Below are 24,506 nucleotides of genomic sequence, written 5' to 3' on the forward strand. Positions count from 1 at the left end.
TTAGAGAAAATATTTAACATCCAAACAGCTGAAAGGTATACTAAAAATATATATTCTGTACAGATTCAATGTGAAAAACTAATGTTCATATGGCTGTAGAAATTGAATTTTTATTGGAACAATTAAAACTTTATTATTTTGGCTGTGTGAGAATAACAAAGATTAAATGACTGTAATGGGAAAATAATTGGCAATTTTCCAGAATACAGCAGTGGTTGCAAAATTTATTATCTCTAAAAAAAACTATAATAAAAACTGAATGTAAACAAAATTTAACTAATGCACTTATAAAATAAAATTTAATTAGAAAATACTGGCTATTTGGATAGCAATATTTTCTAATACTGGCTATACTGGATATTTGCATATTTGCCTTCCTCAATTTGTTTGCTGGATAACGAGCTCACATACTGGATCCTTTTATGGAGGGTGATATTATTATTTATCTCTGCTGTAGTGATTTATTTTAATGTAATAGCTGGGTAACATCTTGGGCTGTTGATCAAAATTTGTCACCATGACAATGTGGTATCAGTTACAGGAAAGTGAAACTGACTTTTTTTTCATGATAGGGCCAATTGAAATTAATTAAATAAGTTATGTACCTGTTCAGAAATTTTTTAACAACAGCACGAGGGGATGATATACTGCATAGAGGAGAGGGAGACACGAAGCGTGATACCTCTGAGAATGATGAAGTTGAAAGCTTCCCCTTATGCCACCGATAAAACTTTGACACCTCACTTTGCCATTACTGAAAACTGCAGTGGGTTACAAAAATTTGCTGTGAAACACATCCATAACACATATGGAAAGGCTGTAGATGGGATGGGAGAATGAGCTGGATGGCAGATTAATGCACTTTCTTTCATTAATTTATGTGTTTATTGAATGTAGTTACTCATTCAATCAGTAAATAAAAAGAAATCTCATTTATCAAATAAGCATAGCAGCCATTAAAATTTATGGAAAAATAATTGCCAGTCTGCCATATTCTGACAGACAAGTTGGCAGAGTACTGCTATAGCAGCATTGTATAATTGGATTAAAAAAAAAAACTTTGTGAAACCTTCCAGATTTTAGGTCTTTTATGGATTTTGGGATTCCTAAATACTGCACTATATCCAGCCTTATGCTGTATGTGTTGAAGGAAGATCAACATGGTAGAAGGGAAGATAAGGTGGACCTCTCTCACACACACACAACAAAGGGAACATATATTTTAATTCAAAAACAATGGTTGCAGGATATATGTGTTTAAATTTGCCCCTTTGACTAGAGATTAAGTAATATTGGAATAAACTTCCATCCATTGTTGTGGAGGTTTAAAGAAGTACATTTAAAGAAGGATTAGACAAACAAAGTGTATTTTTTTTTGCTAAGGTAAAGAAAGTCAACTCGAGAATGATGGGAAACTTCACTTAACTTACCGGGAAAACTCGTTTCCTGCTACTGCAGTTTCTCCCTGCATTCTCAGTAAATAGATGGTGCGTGCTATTGGTAGTGGCAGTAGAAGTCGATAACGATGTATTGATTAGTCTTTTTTTTTTTTCATTATTAAAAGCAGAGTTCATGAGTGGGCTGAAATTTACTTACTGGTGCACCCTCCAGACATCCTCAGTCGTAGGATGTTTATTCCCCCCTTCCCGCTGTTTTTTCTCGATAGGAAACTAACTTCTGCGACTACCGATAACATGCACCGTCTGTAGAAGTCATTTTCCTATTTTAAAACAGCTAGTAATGGAGGATAAACACCCTAGGACTGAGGCAGTCTGGAGGGTTTATTTACCAGTAAGTAAATTTCAGCCCACTCATGAACTCCAATAATCTGTTTTTAATAATGAGAAAAAAACTAATCAATTATTGACTTCTACTACCAATAACACGCACCATCTGTTTACCAAGAATGCAAGGAGAAACTGTGGTAGTGGAAAGAGTTTTCCCGTGTTGGCTTTCTTTACCTTCGCCATTTTTTTCCCTTTTCTTTTTCTTTCTTTTTTTTTTTTTTCTGGCTGATGCTATTTATATGCTTGCTTACTTCCATCATTTTGCCACTACTAATGTTAGATAACCTGGCAATTCAGGAAAATAGTTGTGGTTTGATTTAAACAAAATCCAGGAGATCTTAAATTATAATATAATTTCTTGAACAGAAATTAATGATTTGTTTCATTTAAGTGTTGTTCTCTTTGTAGTGCCTGGTGTATAAAAAAGCTTTAAAAATGAGTGTAGCAACAGGATTGGATATTGGAGCAGTAGTGAACCATATGTCTGTGGATGCATTTAATATGATGATGTTGTTTTCTATGGGTCACTATATTTGGGCAGTGCCCTTTAAGGTAGGTACTTTAATTATAAATCTAATTTCTTTTATAATTTGTATGTAGCATCAGACTCCCTCTAAATGTTCTACCAAAGAGAAGTTTTAATTCATTAGCCAATGTATAGAGATTTATAACATAAATAGCACACGGGGATCTAGTCCACAACCATCTTTTAAAGCATCATTTCTGAAAAAAGAACTCTCTCTCTCTCTCTGTCTCTCACGCACACTCATACTCGCTTGCTCGACTAATTTTATGCTGCTGAACACAAAAACCACATTAAAATTTGTCGATTGACTCTTGTTTTCAAATTGCAGTTGGGCTAATATTAGCGAGTTACTCTACATTATTAACTACATCAACTTGATATACATGAAGAAGCAGAGCAGCTGTCTACATCAAGGATCCACCATTTTGTCCAAACCTTTATTCTTCTGAACTATTGTATGGAAACAAACTGTTGATGTTCACATTTCATGCAGCAAGAGCTCCTGTTATTGGCATGCTAGTATCTAATTGCAGTCTCTCTCTCTCTCTCTCTCTCTCTCTCTCTCTCTCTCTCTCTCTCTCTCTCTCTCTCTCTCTCTCTCTCTCTCTCTCTCTCTCTCTCTCTCTGTGTGTGTGTGTGTGTGTGTGTGTGTGTGTGTGTGTGTGTGTGTGTGTGTGTGTGTGTGTGTGTGTGTGTGTGTGCATGTCTATATATGTGCACGTGCGCACACACACACTCTTAATATCATGGCCACAGTAAGAGTTACTCTGTTTATTACAATAGTTATTCATGTAATTATTAAATTATATTATAACATACAATTGCATATGTTTAAGAATTTTTTGTGGCATCAGTAATGTGAAGAAGTAATTTCATTATGGCAAATACCCTTCTTGTCTTATGGACTCTTCTGAGTTAGTTTATAAAATGTCTCAAAAAAGTGCACTTGCCCTTACAATATAACAGCTTGTCTAGAGAATGGAATCCCAAGGTGGATTCAAAACATTGACATTGATTGCAATTTTACTTAGTGATTTGAACATAGGAAATTCTATTTTCAGTAACTGGGTAACTGTCCTAAACCACTCAGTTCTAATATATATGGAGTCTGTTTTTTCCTTTTGAAATTTAAAATAATTTATTTAATATTTAAAATAATTACGTTATATACAAATTAATGACTTAGGTTCAGATGAATCTTGGTCTGCTATTTGGTGATTCTGCAGTACAATATCTACTCAGAATAAATAGTCCAAGGATCCCTAGGAATTAAAGAAGGAATCTAAATTAATGAAGTAGTAGTAAACAACCTAAGATGTAGTAGTAGTGCCACGTGAAAGAAAGCAAGTGTATGAGCTTATGCACCATCAGCCAAAAAAAAAATATATCACACAATTCTCTTCAAATGCCTGTCCAGTTCGTCCTTAAATTTATTTAACCTATCAACTTCTGCACCGACAGATGGAAGTTTATTCCAGCAATTGACCACCCGCTGGCTAAAGGCAAATTTCCGCACATCTAGTCTATATCTGTCTTTTCTTAATTTGAATTTATGCCCCCTTAGGTTTGTAATCTGAATAAGTGTAAGGATCCCATTGGAATTCAGCATTCTCAACCTATTCAAGGCCTTATACACCTCAATAAGATCACTGCACAGGTGCCTAGTCTCCAGCCACTGAAATTTGCAGAACTTAAGCCTCTCTTGGTAAGAGGATCCCTTCATTCCCCTCACCAATCTTGTTGCCTTTCTCTGTACATGCTCAAGCAAATCTGCATCCTTCCTGAAATGAGACCTACAAACCTGGACACAGTATTCAAGGTGTGGCCTGATCATTGCCTTATACAGAGGGTCAATCACCTCCTTTTCCCTGCTAGCAAAATTCCTATATATCATTGACAAAACCACATGACCTGCCCTGGCAGCCTGTCTGCATTGCTCAGAAAACTTCATATCTGACTACACAATTACTCCCAGGTCTTTTTCATTTTCTACCACCTTAATTGTAGTACCACACAGTTGGTATGTTTCTCTGGGATTACTTCTACCCATATGCAGTACTTTGCATTTGTCAAGGTTAAACTTCAGTTGCCACTTCTTAGCCCATCTGCCCAAATTTTCTAGATCCTGTTGCAGTAGCACACTGCCATTACTGTCATTAACACCCTGCCAACCTTTGTATCATCTGCAAACTTTAACACTAAGCCTGATATACCTTCATCAATATCATTGATAAATATACAAAACAACAGTGGACCCAACACCGAACCCTGTGGGACTTCACTAATAACATTAGTCCAAGAAGAGCAGCACCCATTGATTACCACCCTCTGTCTTCTCCCACCCAACCATCTTTTTATCCATTGTAGCAACTTACCCTAAATACCATTCTGCTCCAATTTGTACAATAGTCTTCTATGCGCAACAGTGTCAAAAGCTTTCCTGAAATCCAAATATATGATATCAAAATTATTTTTTGCATCCAGTTCCTTTGTAACCACATCATAATATCCTATCAAATTTGTCCGACAAGACTTTCCCTTAACAAACCCATGCTGTGTTTGAATTATTGCTGCAGTCTTGTCTAGATGATCCTGCTATGCATCTTTTACCAGTGACTCCGTTATTTTACCCTTAATAGAAGTTAAACTAACTGGTCTGTAATTACTCATGTCACCCTTCGATCCCCCTTTGTGAATTGGGGATACATTTGCACATCTCCAGTCTGTGGGGACCTCCCCTGAGTCCAAGGATGCTCTCATAATTATGGCTAAGGGTTTGCTTAGTTGCTTTGCCACCTCCTTTAATATAACTGGATAGAACCCATCCACCCCACGTGCCTTTCTTATGTTTAACTTTAACAATTTCTCCTCCATTTTGCTCTGTTATTACAAAATCATTAAGCACCCTGCTACAATTAGATAACCTTCTGTCATTTTCAAACCTTAATAACTCCTCATGTGTGAATGTAAATGCAAAATACCCATTCAGTTTGTTTGCTGTCTGAGCAGGATCATCAACAGTTGAACCATCGATATGAAGTGAACCAATCAGATTTATCCCCTTCCTTTTAGAGTTTATATAAATAAAGAAATCCTTGCTGTTTTTCTTAGCATTCTTTGCCAAAGATTTCTCGTAATCTGCCTTCGCCTGCCTAACCTCCTTTGTCACCTGATTACAGACTAGCTTATATCTGCCACAAGCTTCTGAGTCGCTTGATAATTTATATGCATCCCAACCATTTTTCTTCTCTGTCACGAGTCTCATTAGTTCATTTGATAACTATTTAGGCATAAACCTTGAACAATATTTCTTAATAGGTATGAAACTTTTAGTAGCTGCCACAATTAATTCCTTGAATGCTTTCCACTTAGAATTTACTGTTGGTAACCTCGTCAGTTGATCGCACTGTACAGAATTTAAAAACTGTCTGACCCCACTGTACTCACTTTTACGGAAGCAAAAACCCTGTCCTTTACTACTGATGGTAATTATATCTTGAAGTAAATCCCACATCAGTATACTGTGATCACTGACACCTAGTGGTTCCTTTATCTGCAAATTCTTAATACACGAATGATCACTGCTGATAACCAGATCAAGAGTATTACCCTCTCTGGTTGCCTCTCTAATATGCTGCTGCAGAAAACAATCATCCAATAAATCCACAAAAGTCTTACTAGTGTGTGAGTGACCAATCCACAAGTTCCAGGCCGACCGGGCTAGCCGGGTGGGTAAAGTGCCTGCCTAGCAACCCAAAGGCCGTAGGTTCGAATCCCGCCTCGGGCTTGGATCAAAGTACTGCAAAAACCTTGGGAGGGTGCATTATGGCCACAGAAGCCGAGATGCGCCAAAAACTACCAAAAAAAAAAAAAAAAAAAACAAGTTCTAGTCAATATCTGGGAAGTTAAAATCCCCCATTATAAGACATTCTGATTTACTAGCCCACTCTATTTCTGTGTACAATTGTTCGTTGTACTCATTCGAGTCATTAGGCCTGTAACACACTCCACTCTTATTTTTGCTTTCGCAGTGCTTATGTCACACCAAACTGACTCAACAGTGCACTGTTCATCTATATCAACTGAATGCACTTCTTTTGATTTTATGTTTTTTATAATTAACATCATGACACCTCCTTCCTGTCTATCCTTTCTGTACACATTGTACTCCCCAAATTCCAATTCTGCATTCCTAATATCATTGTGACACCACGTCTCTGATATCCCAACAATATATCAGAGACGTGGTGTCACAATGATATTAGGAATGCAGAATTGGAATTTGGGGAGTACAATGTGTACAGAAAGGATAGACAGGAAGGAGGTGTCATGATGTTAATTATAAAAAACATAAAATCAAAAGAAGTGCATTCAGTTGATATAGATGAACAGTCCGCCTTTGATGTCTTGACCAACACTTCAAATTCATCAAATTTATTTACTATACTTCTAACATTGGTATACATGCACCTATTCCTAGTAACCCCGACACAGCCCATATACCTACTTGTTTCACGATGACGGCCATCAGTCCCTGAAACCCCCAGTACACCTCCCTCCAGGTTGCTACTTATAATAATAGAAGTTGTGCAAGAATCACCTTCACCTCTGCCTGCTGCTACTTTTAACCTTTTAGTCTGTGAATCCCCCCTGCTAGCAGTTTTCCGACCCACCCAACACTGCCTCGATTAGCATCAACAAATATTCTTGCACCCTTTCTATTTAATTTTATCCCATCCCTGTAGAAGCATTCTCTCCTGTAAACAAGCATAGACCAGGCTGAAAAAAAATTTTACCCCTTGAGCCTTGCACATTCCCTCCAGGGCCACATTGATCGACAAGGTTCTCATCATGTACTCCCTCCTGTCATGTCTGGGCAGAATTGCAGACACTTTCAAATTTAACCCTAACTCACAACGTTTTTGCAACATTGACCTGTACTTGTTAAGTAAATCTGCAGATCTCCTACTCTTAATGTCATTGGTGCCATTGTGTACAACAATATCACCTTTTGTGTCCTTAGAAGATGATATATGCTTTACAAGTCACCAGACATACCCTGTTCCATCTATACTTTTTACACGATATATTTCCCGTCTCCCTGACAATAGAGTCACCAACAATAACTAGTTCCTTTGGGACCAGGGCATTCTGCCTTGGAGATTGCCGCAGTGTTGTCTGATGCCCAGGAGTGAGCTCTGGCATTGAGTTGGGCAGCTGAGAGCTTGACGGGCTCCTGATATTAAATTCTTCGAGGGCATCTACCCTACTCTTCAAGCTCTCATGGACGCCCAGTAGAATGCTGAGTTGATGCCTAATTTCTAGACACTCTCTGCACCTGGCATACACATAGACATCCTCCTTGGCTAGATCATGTTCTGTTCCAGAGAGTTCGGCAAACATTTCACAAGTTGCACATTTTTTTAAGGCTGTGATGCATTGGAGAATTGCCCCCCTCAGTTCTCCCGCGAGTCACAGCACTCCTGTCACTTTGTGCCCGTTGCTTTGCTGCTGTAGTCTGGGGCATGATATTTTAAATTAATAAGATCGATAAATTTAATTAATTAATTGTCATACTACGCTATCTAATAGAATCCTAAATGCAGTGATTACGCTATATAATTATACGTAAGAGCTACCTAGTTACCACAATTAAAGATTTGAATTCCCTACCAATCTATACAAAAACAATGGCTGCAAGATTCGAACGAAATAATGATTTTACGTAGATTAAGTAGTAATCTACAAAAACTCTTTATCTAAATTAAAAATAACTAGCGTAACTATAACTATAAGACTATATGTATAAAGTACAATATAAAATAACAATTAGTTAAATAAAAAGGCAAACACTTATCGCTTTTTCATAGCCTGTAATTCACAGCTGTAATTTTTAAAGAACGAGTAATTTTTAAAGAGACCCAGCAACTCGGATTGCAACCACATTCAAGACTTACAAAGCATAGAAATTGAAAGGAATAGTGAAACAATGGAACTAATACTGAATATTAAGAAAACGAAAATAGAACAAAAAAGTGCATTCAACATCCTGGAATAAGTGAGAAGTTACTGGTATTGGGGCAAGGGGTGAAACATTTTACTCAAAAAATGAAAAAAACAGAGAAATTAAAATGAGAACAAACTGGGCAAGCAAAAGCAAGCTATGGTAGACTGAAGAGCCTGCTGCATGAGAGGAAATTAAATCTACATCTTTAATTATACTAATAAAATACTACACATGCCCTGTCTTACTTCGTGGTTGTGAAACACTTGTCTTTTGAAATGTGTGCCCTGAGAATGATGATGAAGATTAAATGGATGAATGGAATTACAGATTATGCAATACTTAAAGCTACTAGCTCAAATTAATTAATAAAACACAATAACTTAAAATGGGGTAATTTGAAACATATTATTAAGAGAGCAAAATGTGGAATAAAACTGGCTCTTGAAGGAAACTGAAACATAACCTAGAGGAACAAAGAAAAAAACTTGAAAGGGATGGGCAGGATTATGCAAACATTATTCACAAAGGCAGAGATGGAATTTATATAATAGGATGATTTATTTATACTAGAGATGTTTTTTTTTTTTTTTTTTGAGTATTTTGATGAAAATCGTTTACTTTTAAACAGAAATCAGTAAATGAGAAACATTGTATAAAAAACTTTATTGAAATTTAAAATATTTGATTAATACTTTTAAACATTCAGAGCTCTTTATATAAACAAATATAAAAACAAAATATGAGTAATTTTTTTTATAAACAAGTGTGTTCCATTCTTTTTCAGATTATTTTGCTCCTTGTTCTTCTATATCTGCATTTAGGATACAGTGCTTTAATTGGAGCTGCTACGATCTATGTCTTGGCCCCGCTTCAGTACCGCATTTGTACGTCACTTTCACGTATTCAAAAAGATTCTCTGGTAAGTAAATTGCTTTACAAAATAATGTGCATAACACTTATGCCACAATCGAAATATTTTTAGTGCGAATGTTTATTGTAATTTGTCATCTCAGAAAAGTTGGGGAAAAGTAAATATTAAATTTTTCATGTGAGCTTTTTTATACGATAACCTCCAAACTTAAATGATATAATAATCTATTTGAGCACTGATTGTAATTTTCAGAAAATATATATGAGTAGTTAAGTTGTACGTTTGGTCTGGTTTGGAAGAGAGCCAGACAGCAAATTGGAAGAATACATAGTGAATCACCATATATCTTCGATTCTAAGACACCATCGATTTTAAGATGCACCTTAATTTCAATATCTTAATTTCAGAAAAAAAGCTTTGATTCTAAGAAAAAAATAAATAAAATAAAATACTAAAATAAATCTAACAAATATTTTTATTATAATAGCTACTAGCTTTTATTATAATAGAATTCAGTTTACTAACAACAATAGTATCAGTAGGTATATTATTCATCACTATCTTCTGAGCCATTGATATCTGAATCAATATCAGAGTCTACTTCACATTCAGGGTGAGATTCTTCTCAGCCGTTGTTATCTTCATCATCCCATAATATATCATCTTCTGAGCCATCAAGAGCATTGGTGATGCAACATTTTTTAAATGAGTGCTTGACTATTCTTTCTGGGATCAGCTTCCAAGCTGTTGATACCCATTCTCCCAATTTTGATGCCGGTGTTTTCTTAATTTTTCCAGAAGGCATCAGTGGAAGGTTGTCGGTCAACAGCCAGGATTCATATTCCTTTCTCAAGTAATCTTTAAATTGTTTGTTGACTGAAATGCTGAGTGGCTGCAGTTGGTTAGTCATGCCAGCAGGAATCACAACCAAGTCACCACATTTATGCATAATTTTATTTTTGACCCATTCAGACAAATGTCCACGAAATGCATCAAATACTAGCATGCTAGGTCGGTTACGAAGACTTCCAGGACATCTATTCCACACAACCTATAGCCAGTCTTCCATAAGTTCTGCTGACATCCATCCATTTTTTTGTGCATGCACAATAAATCTTTTGGGAAAATTTCATTCTTTGGTATGGTTTTTCTATTTAAAATTAAATATGGTGGCAACTTTCGACCATCAGCGCTGTGATATGCTGCTTTTCATAGCCTGTGCTTATAATCTTGATTTCTTTAGCACTGTTAGCATTGACAGTGTAATTTCGAGGCATATCGAAGAAGACCGAGGGTTTCATCAGCATTTCCAATTTGACTAAACTCATAGTTTCTTTTTTTCCTTAATTTCATCACCTGTTGCTGAAAGTTAATCAGCTTCCGTTGGAAGTCTGCAGGAATTTTTTGACAGATAGATGTTCAGCACTTTAACGATAATCCACTACCATGCATGAGTCTGTTGCACCAGCCATGACTGCCTTAAAAATTATTTTCTCTATTCCGAGGGATTTGGCAATTTCTCTGGCTTTCAATTGCATGGCTTGTCGAGTGATGGGTAATCATTTTGCGTGTGTGTCTCTGTTACACAATGTATCATAGCTTCATCGACTTGTGGAAATCTTCCTTTCTTACGCCCTGTAAAGCACTTGGTTGTTGCTTTGCATGAAAATATAGAATTGTGATCATTTCTCCAACGACGAACATTTACTTCACTAATGTCAAAATGTCGACCTGCAGCTCTATTTCCATGTTCTTTTGCATACATAATAACTTTTCATTTCAATGTGGCTTCGTAGTACAATTTTTTGACATTTTAACGTGCAATAAGGGAGCAAAATTAACGAAATACAGTAACTCCACTTCTTACGTACATTCGATGATAACAAAACTTCCTAGTTTTCGCTGAGTGAGCTCCGCTATAATGAAATAATGGTGGCTTCACATTTTGAAAGCACTTAAAATCACCCATGCTACTTTATTCTCCAATGGAATTGGACAATGCGATAATGGTCAAACTTGGAGGCAGGGTTTCCATGTAAAAACAAAAGTGTGGTGCTGCGCAAAGTGCAGAGAAAATTCGAAAAAAAAAACTGCGATTGTAAGACGTCATCGATTCTAAGATGCACCCCCTTTTTAGAGATGTTTATAGGGGGGAAAAATGCATCTTAGAATCGAAGAAATACAGTATCTATAGAAAAAGCATGCAGCAGAAACTTATAAAATAGGACTGAGTTTCAGAATAATTAAAATTAGCATTAGCAAAGGCACATGATGCAAGAAAGCAAGCTTATATAGCATCAACAAAAAAAAAAAAGAAAAACCCTTATTTCATCCATCCACTCGCTCCAAATGTTTGTCAAATTCTGCCTTGAATCTATTTAAGCTATCAACTGCTACAATGACAGATGAAAGTTTGTTCCACCATTCAACCACCCGCTGGCTAAAGGCAAACTTCTGCACATCTATTCCACAACCATCTTTCCTCAATTTGAATTTATGCCCTCTCAGGCGATTATTCTGAGCAAGAGGAAGAATCCCACCAGTATTAAGCATGCTTAAACCATTCAAGGCTTTATACACCTGAATCGGATCACCTCGCAGGTGCCTAGTCTCCAGACACTGTAATTTGCAAAACTTAAGCCTTTCTTCATAAGAGCAACCCTTTGTTCCATTCACTGATCTTGTTGCCCTTCTCTGAACTCATTCCAACAGCTCTACATCCTTCTTAAAATGAGGCCTCCAGACCTGTATAATGTACTCAAGGTGTGGCCTGACCATTGCCTTATACAAGGGGATAATCACCTCCTTATCCCTGCTGGAAAAATTCCTGTATATCATTGACAAGATTGATTGATTCATTCTCTACCACTATCAGTGTGGTACCACAGAGTTGATACATTACTCTGGGATTACTACTTCCCATATGTAGTACTTTACATTTGTCAATGTTAAACTTCATTTGCCCCCTCTCAGCCCATCTGCTCAACTTTTCTAGATCCTGTTGCAGCAGCGTACTGTCATTAGCGTCATTAACAATCCTACCAACCTTCGTATCGTCTGCAAACTTGGATCTTAAGCCTTCATATACCATCATCAATATCATTTATAAATACAGAAAACAACAATAGACCCAACACTGAACCCTGAGGGACTCCACTAATAACATTAGTCCACGAAGAGCAGTGTCCATTGATTGCCACTCTGTCTTCTCGCACTCAACCATCCCATTATACATAGCAGCAATTTGCCTCCAATGCCACACTGCTCCAATTTGTGCAGCAGTCTTCCATGTGCAACAGTATCAAAGGCTTTTCTAAGATCCAAATATATGATATAAAAGTTATTCTTTGCATCCAGTTCCTTTGTGACATCATAGTATCCAATCAAATTAGTCAGACAAGACTTCCCCATAACAAACCTATGCTGTGTCCGAGCTATAACTGAAGTCTTGTCTAGATGATCCTGCAATGCTTCTTTAACCAGTGCCTCAATTAATTTCCCTGGAACAGAAGTTAAACTAACAGGTCTGTAATTACCTGTCTCCCTTTTATCCTCCTTTGTGGATTGGGGTCACATTTGCCCATCTCTAGTCCATGGGTACCTCCCCTGAGTCCAGGGAAGCTAAGGGTTTGCTTACTTCCTTTGCCGCCTCCTTTAATATAACTGGATTGATTCTATCCATCTCAGGTGCCTTTCTTGTGTTTATCTTCAACAATTTCTCCTCCACTTACTCTCAGTTTTTACAAGATTATCTAGCTTACTGCCCGAGTTTAATTCACCTCTGGCATTCCTCTCCCTGAATAACTCCTCATATGTGTGAATGTAGATGCAAAATTCGCACAGTTTGTCAGCTACCTGAGCAGGATCATCAGCAGTTGAACCATCGATATCAAGTGGACAATGTGATTAATCCCCTTCCTTCTAGAGCTTACATAAGTAAAGAACTCTTTGCTGTTTTTCTTTGCATCCTTTGCCAAGGATTTCTTATAATCTGCCTTTGCCTACGTAACTTCCTTTGTGACTTGGTTACAGACCATCTTATATCTATCATAGGTTTGTTTGACTTGTTAATTTATATGTATCCCATTCATTTTTCTTCTCTGCCATATGTCTCATTAGTTCATCTGACATCCATTTAGGCCTAAATCTTGAACAATATTTCGTAGTTGGTGTGAAAAGCCTAGCAGCTTCCAAGATTAATTCTTTGAATGCTTCCTATTGTGAATTTTCTGTTGGTAACACCATCAGTTGATTCCATCATATAGAATTTAAATACTCTCAGACACCTGTAATCACCTTTACGAAAGCAAAATCCCTTCCCTTTACCCTTGATGGTAGTTACCTCTTTGAGTAAATCCCACTTCAGCATACTGTGATCACTGCCACCTGGTGGTTCCTTTATCTGCAGATTCTTGATGCATGAAGAATCACTACTGATAATCAGATCAAGAGTATTACTCCCTCTAGTTGCCTCCAGAACATGCTGCTGTAGAAAACAATCATCCAATAAATCCATAAAAGCCTTGCTAGTGTGTGAGTGACCAACCCACAAATTTCAGTCAATATCCAGGAAATTAAAATCCCCGATTATAAGACACTCTAATTTACTGGCCCACTCTATTTTTCTAAAAAAATTAGTTTTCTTTGCCTCACTGAAGAATTATGTGCAGATTAGCATTTAGGAATTGCATAAAGTTGAAGATCCTAACATTTGTGATTGGTACCTGCAGAACCATCAATGTTAACTGGCTAGGTTGAACGGTTGTTGTGGTGGAAAGATGAAGAGGGCTGGGTGTTGCTTTGGAATGTCTGGTTTTCTAATAAGTAAATGAACAAGTTATTAGTAATATGAGAAGCTTCAGAATTTATCAGGTAAAATTGAAAGCCAACTGGAGTTAGCATTAGCAGAGGCATATGATGCAAGAAAGCAAGCTTATACAGCATCAGCCAAAAAAAAAAATCCCCTTCCCATTTCACCCACCCATTCACTTCAAAAGTTTGTCCAGTTCTTCCCTGAATTTATTTAAGCTATCAGCTTCCACAGTGACAGGAAGGATTGTTCCAACAATCAACTACCCATTGGATACAGGCAAATTTCACCACATCTATTCGCAATTATCTTTCCTCAATTTGAGTTTATGCACTCTGGTTTGTAAACTGAGCAAAACGAAGAATCCAATTGAGCCTGCTCAAACCATTCAAGGCCTTGTACATTTAAATCAGATCGCCTCGCAATGCCTACCCTCCAGATGCTGCAATTTGCAGAACTTAAGCCTTTCTTGGTAAGAACATCCCCTCCTTTCCCCTCACCATTCCTCATTTTGCATTTGTTAATGTTAAAGCTCAGTTGTCACTTCTCAGCCCATCTGCTAACTTTTCTAGATTCTATTGCCCTTCTCTGTACTCTTTCTAGCAACCATACATCCTTCCTAAAATAAGACCTCCAGTCCAGTATGCAATACTCAAGGTGTGGCCTGGCCATTGCCTTATATTAAGGGATAATCACCTGCTTATCTCTGCTAGCAAAATTCCTGTATATATCGCTGAAAAGACCCCATGACATGCTCTGGCAGCCTGTCTGCACTGCTTGGAAAACTTCATATCTGGCTTCACAATTACTCTCAGGTCTGTTTCATTCTGCGTTACCCTGAGTGTTATACCACACTGCTGGAACATTACTCTGGTGTTACTGCTACCTATATGCAGTATTTTGCATTTTTTAATGTTAAACCTGAGTTGTCACCTCTCAGCCCATCTGCTAACTTTTCTAGATCCTATTGCAGTATCATACAGTTATTAATATCATTAACAACCCTACAAACCTTCATATTGTCTGGAAATCTTTACATTAAGTCAATATCTAATCAATATTATTAATAAATATAGAAAACAACAATGGGTCCAACATTGAACCCTGGTGGATTCCTATAATAACATTAGTCCACGAAGAGCAGTGTCCATTGATTACCAGCCTCCGTAGCCAGGTGTGCAGGAGCGGCAGTGCGGATGATGCGGAAAGGTCATGGAATGACCACCGCATATCTCCGGAACAATATGGCCTAGTTGCTAATTCTCCTAAAAACCAAATAACAAACCAAACAAACAAACTTTTCCCATAGTAGCAACCTGCTCTTAATGCCATACAGCTCCAATTTGTGTAGTAGTCTTCCATGATATCAAAATTATTTTTTGCATCCAGTTCCTTTGTGACCACATCATAGTATCCAATCAAATTGGTCAGACAAGACCTCCTCTTAACAGATTCAATGCTGTGTCTGAATTATTACTGCAGTCTTGTGTAGAATTTTTTTTCCTTTATGAAAACCCCAAAGATGAGAGGTATTAGAACCTATAGTACTTAGTACGTTGCTTGGGATGGAGGTTAAGAAGATGAAAAAAGATATTTGTTGACATTAGACTTGAATTTCTGTAGATTGTAATTTTCAGGAACAGTGCCCATGGAAGTATCTGCAGAAAATGCATGCAGTAGAAACCGTACATCTATGAGACAGTGAGTGGAGAGATTGTTAGAGATGTCATTAATTAACCTAACTGCCACTCTTCTGAGTGGAATCTAGAAGTCTAGGGGAGCACCGCCTCAGATGTGGGAAGAATATTCCATGGTAGGGCGAATATGTGATTTGTACAAAGTGAACAGATGTTTGAAGAAAAGTAATGCTGAAAGTGAAAGAGAAAACCAATTTTTTTAGAAGCAGAGGAAGCAATATTTGTAATGTGCTTGCGCCAAGAGAGATTAGAAGTTGGGTAATCCCCAAAAGAGAAATATCATTTTGCCTAGAAATCGGAACCAGCAAAGATAAGAATAAAAGCTGAATAATCCTTTTTGTAAGATATAAGAGAGGACTGAGTTTTAGAAGGATTGAAATCAAATAAGTTGTCTTTGCCCCACTGGAGAATTACCCAGAGATCGGCATTTAAGGAATGGGTAGCAAATATTCGAGCAATTGAAGCTGATTCAGCAGGGCAAGGTTTCTCGAACTGGAAAGTGGAATCCAATGTGGTATCATTGGCAAAACTATGGATGGGATTTCCGGTCAATGGAAGAAGGTCATTAATATACAAGAGGAAAAGAGTGGGAGAAAGAACTGAACTCGGGGGACACCAGCATGAGTGGAGAAGTTAGAAGACTGAGAGCCATCTACCATCACCTCAGTGAACAGTCAGAGATAAAACTGGATAACCAATTATAAAAATCAGATGGCAATCCATAAGATGGAAGCTTGTTTAGAAGACCTTTATGTCAAACACAATCAAACCTTTGAGATGTCAAGAGCAACTTCTTGTGTTTTAGGTGAAACTTCATATCTGGCTTCACAATTACTCTTAGGTCTGTTTCATTCTGCTCTACCCTGAGTGAACTTTTCCATTGAATTTGTCCATAAATGGGTAACATAAGCCAGAATATCATCAGTGGGTCAACACCGACGGAATCCATACTGGCGATTGTTGATCAGACAGAAGGATTCTAGGTAGTTTAAAAGTTGGGAGTTAATTGATTTCTCCATTACATTAGAAAGAGTAGAAGTAGTTCCAATGGGATGAAAATTGGATGGGAGGGATTTGTCACCCTGTTTAGGAACTGGCTGAATATGATCAAATTTCCAAACAGAAAGAAAAACACCTTTGGAATAAGAAAGTGAAAGAAGGTGTCAAAGAACAGGAGTAAGTTCAAGTGCACAGATTTTGAGAACTGTTAGGACCTGGAGCTTTCTTAGCATCAAGATTCATCAAAATCCTTCTGACAACCTTTTGACAGAAGACCACAGGAGGCATTGAATGGAGCATGTTGCGAATGGTGGGGGGTGTTTTATCAGAATCATTAATACATGAGTTAGAAGAAAAATGGGATGCTAGCAGGTCAGCTTTATCCTTGGTTGAAGTGACAATAGAACCATTTGGTTTTCACAGAGTTGGGAACAGAAATGGGCAAAAGTTGTGGCCAATAGCTTTGGCTAGAGACCAGAATGCTCAGCTACCATTGGGGCAAGAAGCAAGTTTTCCACTCTTAGCCCGTTCAAAATCTAGATTGGACTGATTAATAACTGCTTTACAATTGTTGCGAGCTTTGGTGTAGGCAGAAAACGAAACTGAAGAATTGGAAAGAAATCAATTACGATATGCAACATTCTTCCCTTGAACAGCCTTAGCACATCTATTGGAAAACCAAGGTTAAGATAAAGAAAGAGATTTTAAAGTGTAGTGTGGAATAAAGGATTCCATTCCTACAAGAATAATTTCACTGACATGATCTGAGCAAACATTGACACCAAAAATTTTGAATCAGTAATCCGAGTAAGGAAAAGAAGAAAAGAAATCTCGCAGGTCATCCCATTTTGCATTCTTGTAATGCCAAACAACACGAGGTTGGGAATAGCCATGAAATAAAGGTTCCATTGGAGAAGAGACAATCACCAAGTTGTGATCTGAGGCGTCTAAAGGACCACTCACTTCGACCATGTATGTAGAAGGGTTATTTGTGAGAAAACGATCAAGCATGTTGGTTGTATGGTTAGAATTGTCCAGTATTCTAGTAGGTAAATGAACAATCTGTGCTAGGTCATTAGTAATTGTGAAAGCCTCAGTATCTCGACCAACTGGGTCGGTGTGACTAGGGAATGGAAGCCAGCTAGACTTGTGAACATTAAAATCGCCAAAGAAAATTACCTAACTGATAGGAAAGTTGGACTGGAGAAAGTTAAGTTGCAAATAGAGGAAGTCCAAGAGCTCCAAGTGATTAGTGAAGTTGGGATAACAGTAGAGACAACTGATGAATTTGACAGAATGAAATGGAGATTTTAAGCGAGAAAAGCCCGAAAAGAGGAGACTCCAAATTACCAAGTGTCTGAAAAATGAATAGCGAAATGGACATAAACACAAGTACCACCTTTGAGGAGAATGGAATCACAGCAAATAATTTGGCAACTGAGATGAGCAGTGGTTGAATCAACCAATAATTGAGATTCTGTCAGAAAAAGTAAATGGCGTTTGGCAGACTGCAAGTAGGAATGGACATCATTGAGATTAGAACTGAGACCACGTATATTTGTGAAATGCACTAGGAAGTGTTTTCGAGGTTTAGATCTTTTCGCAGATAAGTTTACTCTATTAGTTTCACAATTCATTCAATAGTAAGAAAATCGGTGGGGGTAATTCTGTATGAAGTAATGAAATTTTTGGATATGGTGTACATATGGTAAGAATATACCTGGATCCTTGACAGAACCTAGCCTGGACAATGTCCCCCCCCCCTGCATACACATGGTAAAAATATACCCAGATCGTTGACATAATGTGGCACGGACAATGTCCTCCCCCCACCCCCCAATATACACTACTCTGGACTCCATCCAGTCACTATCTGGCAGAGTTGTTGATATGGGGGTTTGATGGCGCATAAGCTACTTTGGCTATAATGCGCCTATATCTGGCAGAGTAGAGGCAGCAAGATTATACACTAGCTGATCCGGAAGCCTCCTAGAGAGTTACCAATAAGTTCGATCCAGTGTACTAACTAGGGGGTCGGCCTACGAACACCATTTTGATTGCTGTACACTTGAAATGTAAGTAAGTTTGGATCTCACCGTGATGTCCATGAATACCTTAAGAGACATCAGTCATATTGCATGATGGAAGAGATGGGCAAGGTTTGAGTGGATTGGGTCTGGAGATTGAACATGGGTTTCACCACTTCAAGCCTCTAATAAGCAAAGTGGGTATTGCACCGGTAGATGATCCTGCAGTGCTTCTTTAACCAGTGACTCCATTATTTTCCCCAGAACAGAAGTTAAACTAACAAGTCAAAAGTATCGACAGCTTTCCTGAAATACAAGTATATGATATCAAAATTATTTTTGACATTCAGTTCCTTTGTGACCACATCATGGTATCCAATTAAATTGGTCAGACAAGGTCTCCCTTTAACAAACCCATGCTAATCTTAACTATTACTGCAGTCTTGTCTAGTTGATCCTGCAATGCTTCTTTAATTAGTGATTCTATTATTTTCCCCAGAAAGTTAAACTAAAAGGTCTATAGTTACTTGTGTCACCTTTTGAACTCCATTTGTGTATTGGTCATACATTTTCACACCTCCAGTCCATGAGTCCAAGGAAGCTCTCATAATTATGGCTATGGGTTTGCGTACTTCCTTTGCTGCCTCCTTTAATATAACGATAGATCCTGTCCATCCTAGGTGCCTATCTTATGCTTATCTTCAACAATTTTTCCTCCATTTTGCTCTCAGTTATTACAAAATCGCTTAGCTCCCTGTTAGAGTTTGACAAATGTCTGGCATTCCCCTCATTGAATAATTCCTCATGTGTGAATGTAGATGAAGAATACTCATTCAGTTTATCAGCTACCTGAGCATGCTCATCAATAATCAACCCATCTATGTTAAGTGGTCCAATCTGATTCATCCCTTTCCTTCTAGAGTTTAATTAAGTAAAGAACTCTGCTGTTTTTTTTTGCTTCCTTTGCCAAAGATTTCTCGTAATCTGCCTAACCTCCTTTGTGACTTGATTACAGACGAGCTTATATCTGACATAGGCATGTGTCATCTGATAATTTATATGCATTCCATACATTTTTCTTCTCTGGCATGAGCGTCATTAATTCATTTGACATCCATTTAGGCCTGTAATTCGAACAGTATTTCTTAATTGGAATGAAAGGCCTAGTAGCCTCGAAGATTTAGTCCCTGAATAATTCCCATTTAGAATTCAACGTTGGTAATATTATCAGTTGATCCCACTGTACAGAATTTAAAAACTCTGAGACACCATTATGAAAGCAAAATCCTTCCCTTTAGCCTTAATGGTAGTTACATCTTGAAGCAATTCCCATATCAGTACATTGTAATCACTGTCACCCAGTGGTTCCTTTATTTACAAATTATTAATGCATGAATAATCACTGCTGATAATCAGATCAAGAGTATGACTCCCTCTGGTTGCCTCTCAAACATGCTGCTGTCGAAAAACAGTCATTCAATAAATCCAAAAAAGTCTTGCTAGTTTGCGAGTGACCAACCCACAAGTTCCAGTCAATATCTGGAAAGTAAAAATCCCCCATTATAAGACATTCTGATTTACCGGCCTACTCTCTTTCTCTGCACAATTGCTCATTATACTCATCAGACTCAGGCCTATAACACAAACCTACTCTCATTTTTCCTTTCCAAGTGGTTATGTCACACCAAACAGACTCAACATTGCATTGTCCTCCAACATCAATTGGATGCACTTCCTTAGATTTTGTGTTTCTTAACTAACAGGATAACTCCTCCTCCTCTCTTCCTGTCCTGTTTATCATTTCTAGGCGCCTCTGTAGCCAGGTGGGCAGGAGCAGCAGTGCGTAGCACATGCTTCTTGATTAGACCGGGGTTTGAGCCCGTGAGCCACCAAATACAGAGGATGTGGAAAGGTCAGGGAATGACCTCTGCATATCCCCGGAGCAATATGCCCTTAGTTGCTAATGCTCCTAAAAACCAAATAACAACAACAACTATCAATTCTGTACGCAGGTCAAAAGTATCACGAGTATGACCTACTCCTCAAATTCCAATTCTGCACTGCTTATATCTCTGTGACACCACATCTTTGATATTCCAACAATATCTGCCTTTGATTACTTGAATAGCACTTCAAGCTCATCAAATTTATTAACTACACTCCTAGCATTGATGTACATGCAAGTATACATGCACCTATTTCTACTCTTAGTTACGCTAACAAGGCCCATGTATTTATTTGTTCCACTATGACTCCCAACAGTCCTGCAAATCTCCATTGCCTTGCTTTCCATGCTGCTGCGGCTGCTGCTCATTTGAATAGAAGCAGTGGAAGAATCACTTTTGCCTCTGCCTGCAGCCACTGTTAACCTTTTAGTCTGTATATCCCACCCCCAAGCTAGCAGTTTTCCAACCCACCTAACACTGCCTTGGTAGCATCAGCAAATATTCTTGCACCCTTTCTATTTGAGTGTACCCCGTCCCTGTGGAGGTGGTCTCTCCTGTCAGCAGCCACAGACTGGACTGAAAAGGGTTCTTCCCTTTGATCTTTGCATAGTCTCTCCAGGGCCAAATTGAACAAAAAGGCTCTCATCATATACTCCCTCCAATCATGTCTGGGCAGATTTGCAGACACTTTCGCATTCAACCCTAACTCGCGGCTTTTTTTTAACATTGACTGTACTTGTTGAATAAATCTGCAGATCTCTTACTCTTAATGTCATTAGTTCCAATGTGGACAACAATATCACCCTTTGTGCCCCCCTCGACGTGGGCACCTGTACGTGGTGAGGGGACCTCCCAGTGATGCTGCTGGACTTCCAGACTAGCATCACTGGGATCCAACGCCCACAGCCCAGGTTCCAGGCTTACATCAATGGAATCCGGCGTGTGTGCCGTGCACTGCGACCCGTGGAAATTCGGAAAGGGGGATCCTGGTGGTTGAGGGGCCCAGCTTCAATACACCACTTTGGCCCCTGCTTCGATAAGACGGGTGGTCCTGGAAGGCCCGGCTAGTAGGCTCGCCTGCGAGGGTCAACCGTGTCAATGCCACGCCCCTACCATGGTCCGAGGGACAGGATTCAGGCTGGCGGCGGTGCAGGTATAGTGTCTGGGTAGCCCTGGCGTCCCACTCCCGAGCGCATTTATTGCATGCCGGGTAGTGGGCGTCCCTTTGGGCTCCGTGGTGGGTTGGGAGCCCGGGCACTGAACAATTAAAAAAACTCTATGAATCCTGATAAACTCATTTCTTCAGGGGCCCCAACCCGGTCCCTATCTGAAAATTTAGACACAGATACAGATAGCATTATTGCTAAAAAAAAAGGCAGCGAACTGAAGTACCATCAGGGCCTGTTCTAAGGTTCCTAATTATGCACTCAACCGGTGAAAAACAGATTGGTAAAATGTCGCCCTTTTTTATTCAAAAAGGGTTAGATGGTTTAGCAGGTTCTCCCAAATCAGTTAAGAGGCTCCGTTCTGGAGACCTCTTTCAATGAAGAGTAATTGAAACTAAAAATGACAGGCAATCTGAAAATCTACTCCGAACAACATCAATCGGAGGAATACCTATAACAGTGACACCACACAGAACACTCAATTCATCGAGAGGTGTCATTTCGGAGTGGGACCTTCTCAACGTAACTGAGGAGGAAATCTGCTCCGAATTAAAACCCCAGGGAGTTATTGCCGTCAAGAGAATTACTGCGCGAAGGGATGGAACAATAGTTAAAACCAGGAGCGTTATCCTGACTTTTAACTCTCCTAAACCTCCTGACGAGATAAAAGCTGGATACATCAACTGTTCAGTGCGTCCATACATTCCGAACCCTTTGCGGTGTTTTAAATGCCAGAAGTATGGACATTCTCAAATGGCCTGCCGTGGAGTCCTTGCATGCGCTCGACGCGGTGCAAAGGACCACGAAACAACAGCATGTTCAGCCACAAAACCCACCTGTATTAACTGTGAGGGCGAACGCCCGGCCTACTCACGAGCATGCCAGAGGTGGAAAGAAGAAAAAGAAATTCAACGGCTGAAGGCAGAGCTAAATATATTATACCAGGAGGCAAGGAAATCGGTCAAACCCCTGAATATCAACAAACCTACCTACGCCCAGAAGGTAGCAGGGAGATGTTCCGTCGGAACTCAGACGGACATGACCATTCCTCCAAAGGAGTCTTTCACTCCCATCGCGCGGTATCTCTTAACTTCTCAAAAACCTGCACAAAAGCTGCCACTCCTATATCGGTACCTCCTAATGCTCCACAAGTAACAAAGATAATTATGAAAGGAAAGAATAAGAAAGGGGAAGTCCCCCCCTAGTACCCAAGAAAAGATGGATGTGGAGCAGAAGGAGGTACTCAAAGATTCAGTCTTGGAACTCTTTGCGGAGGAGGAAATGGACACGGGACAGCGTCCATTCTTCCCCAAAAAAGACAAATCCAAGACTGATAAAAGTAAGCCCTCAGCACCTCGGAAGCCGCCTGATGGACCCACCAAGCCAAAATAATGGCTAAATTCCTACAATGGAATTGTCGTGGATTCCGGCGAAATATTGATGACATCAAGGCTCTCCTGCAAAAGCACGAGCCAGTTTGCTTTTGCTTGCAGGAGACATATCTAAAGGCAAATGATGATCCCACCATGCACAACATCACAGTTTTTCGAAAGGATAGAATTGCGGATGGCTCTGTACATGGGGGAGTGGCTATCCTTGTGGGTAACCAGACCCCAGTGCAGCCCTTGCTAATTACAACCAGCATGGAGGCTGTTGCAATTCGCCTTTCAGTGGGATTTTTATTAACTGTGTGCTCCATTTATTTGCCACCTGGGACTGACATCTCCCAGGCAGACCTTGGTGATCTTCTAACGCAGCTGCCTCCCCCTTTCTTACTTCTCGGGGATTTTAACGGACATAACACCCTGTGGGGTAGTGCTAACATCAACGGAAGGGGACGAGTCATAGAGCGTATGCTCAATGACAATGACCTTTCCGTTCTAAATACTGGAACAAACACCTTCTTCCACATGCCTACCCGTACTTTTTCTGCCATTGACCTCTCTGTCTGCTCCCCTTCTCTACTCCCTTCACTCACCTGGGAAGTGGAGGAGAATCCATACGGAAGTGATCACTTCCCTGTGATAACCTTGTTACACAGTGGGAGACCATGTCTTCCCTTCAGGTTACCACGGTGGAAGATTGATCAGGCTGACTGGACTGCCTTCCAACATCAGGCAAATTTTGATCTTAGCACAGTCAGTCAAGAGCCTATCAATGATGCAGTTAAGTACATCACAGAAAATATTGTCCAAGTAGCTGCGAATACTGTTCCAAAAACATCTGCCCGGTTTCCACCATATCCCAAACCTTGGTGGAATTCACAATGCACAGCAGCCAAAAAGGCTCAAAACAAAGCGTGGGGGATATTCTACCACGACCAACCTTATAGCCTTTAAACGTGCACGAGCCAAAGCACGCTACATCCGTCGTCAGAGTCAAAAGGAATCGTGGATCCGTTTTACATCATCTATTAACCAGTCTACCAACTCTAAGGTAGTCTGGGAAAAAATCCAGAAAATGAAGGGTAAATACACAGCACATCCCTCATCGGTCCTTGAATATAATGGATGTACTATTGCAGACTCTACTGCAATAGCCAATGCTCTTGGGGAAACTTTCTCTAACATCTCCGCAACATCCTCATACTCCCCAGAGTTTCTGGTCTTAAAGTGCAAGACTGAAAATCAGGCCCTTAAGTTCACTTCGAAGGGTTTCTACCCATATAAT

At 39.2% G+C, this 24,506-nt stretch overlaps 1 protein-coding gene across 2 annotated transcripts in view; it reads left to right on the forward strand.

The window, feature by feature from the left end:
• The window catches only part of LOC150081824 (ATP-binding cassette sub-family C member 8-like), a 1,084,700-nt gene that overhangs the window by 117,397 nt on the left and 942,797 nt on the right, over positions 1 to 24,506 (forward strand). For both annotated transcript variants that reach the window (XM_090378918.1, XM_090378919.1), the window contains exons 6-7: positions 2,196 to 2,339; positions 9,105 to 9,239. In XM_090378918.1, coding sequence (XP_090235044.1) covers positions 2,196 to 2,339; positions 9,105 to 9,239 — 279 coding nt within the window. The remainder of the gene's footprint in view (positions 1 to 2,195; positions 2,340 to 9,104; positions 9,240 to 24,506) is intronic.

The sequence above is a fragment of the Mastigoproctus giganteus genome, chromosome 8 (assembly GCF_048544385.1).
Source record: "Mastigoproctus giganteus isolate SK-2022 chromosome 8, ASM4854438v1, whole genome shotgun sequence".
Lineage (NCBI taxonomy): Eukaryota > Metazoa > Arthropoda > Arachnida > Uropygi > Thelyphonidae > Mastigoproctus > Mastigoproctus giganteus.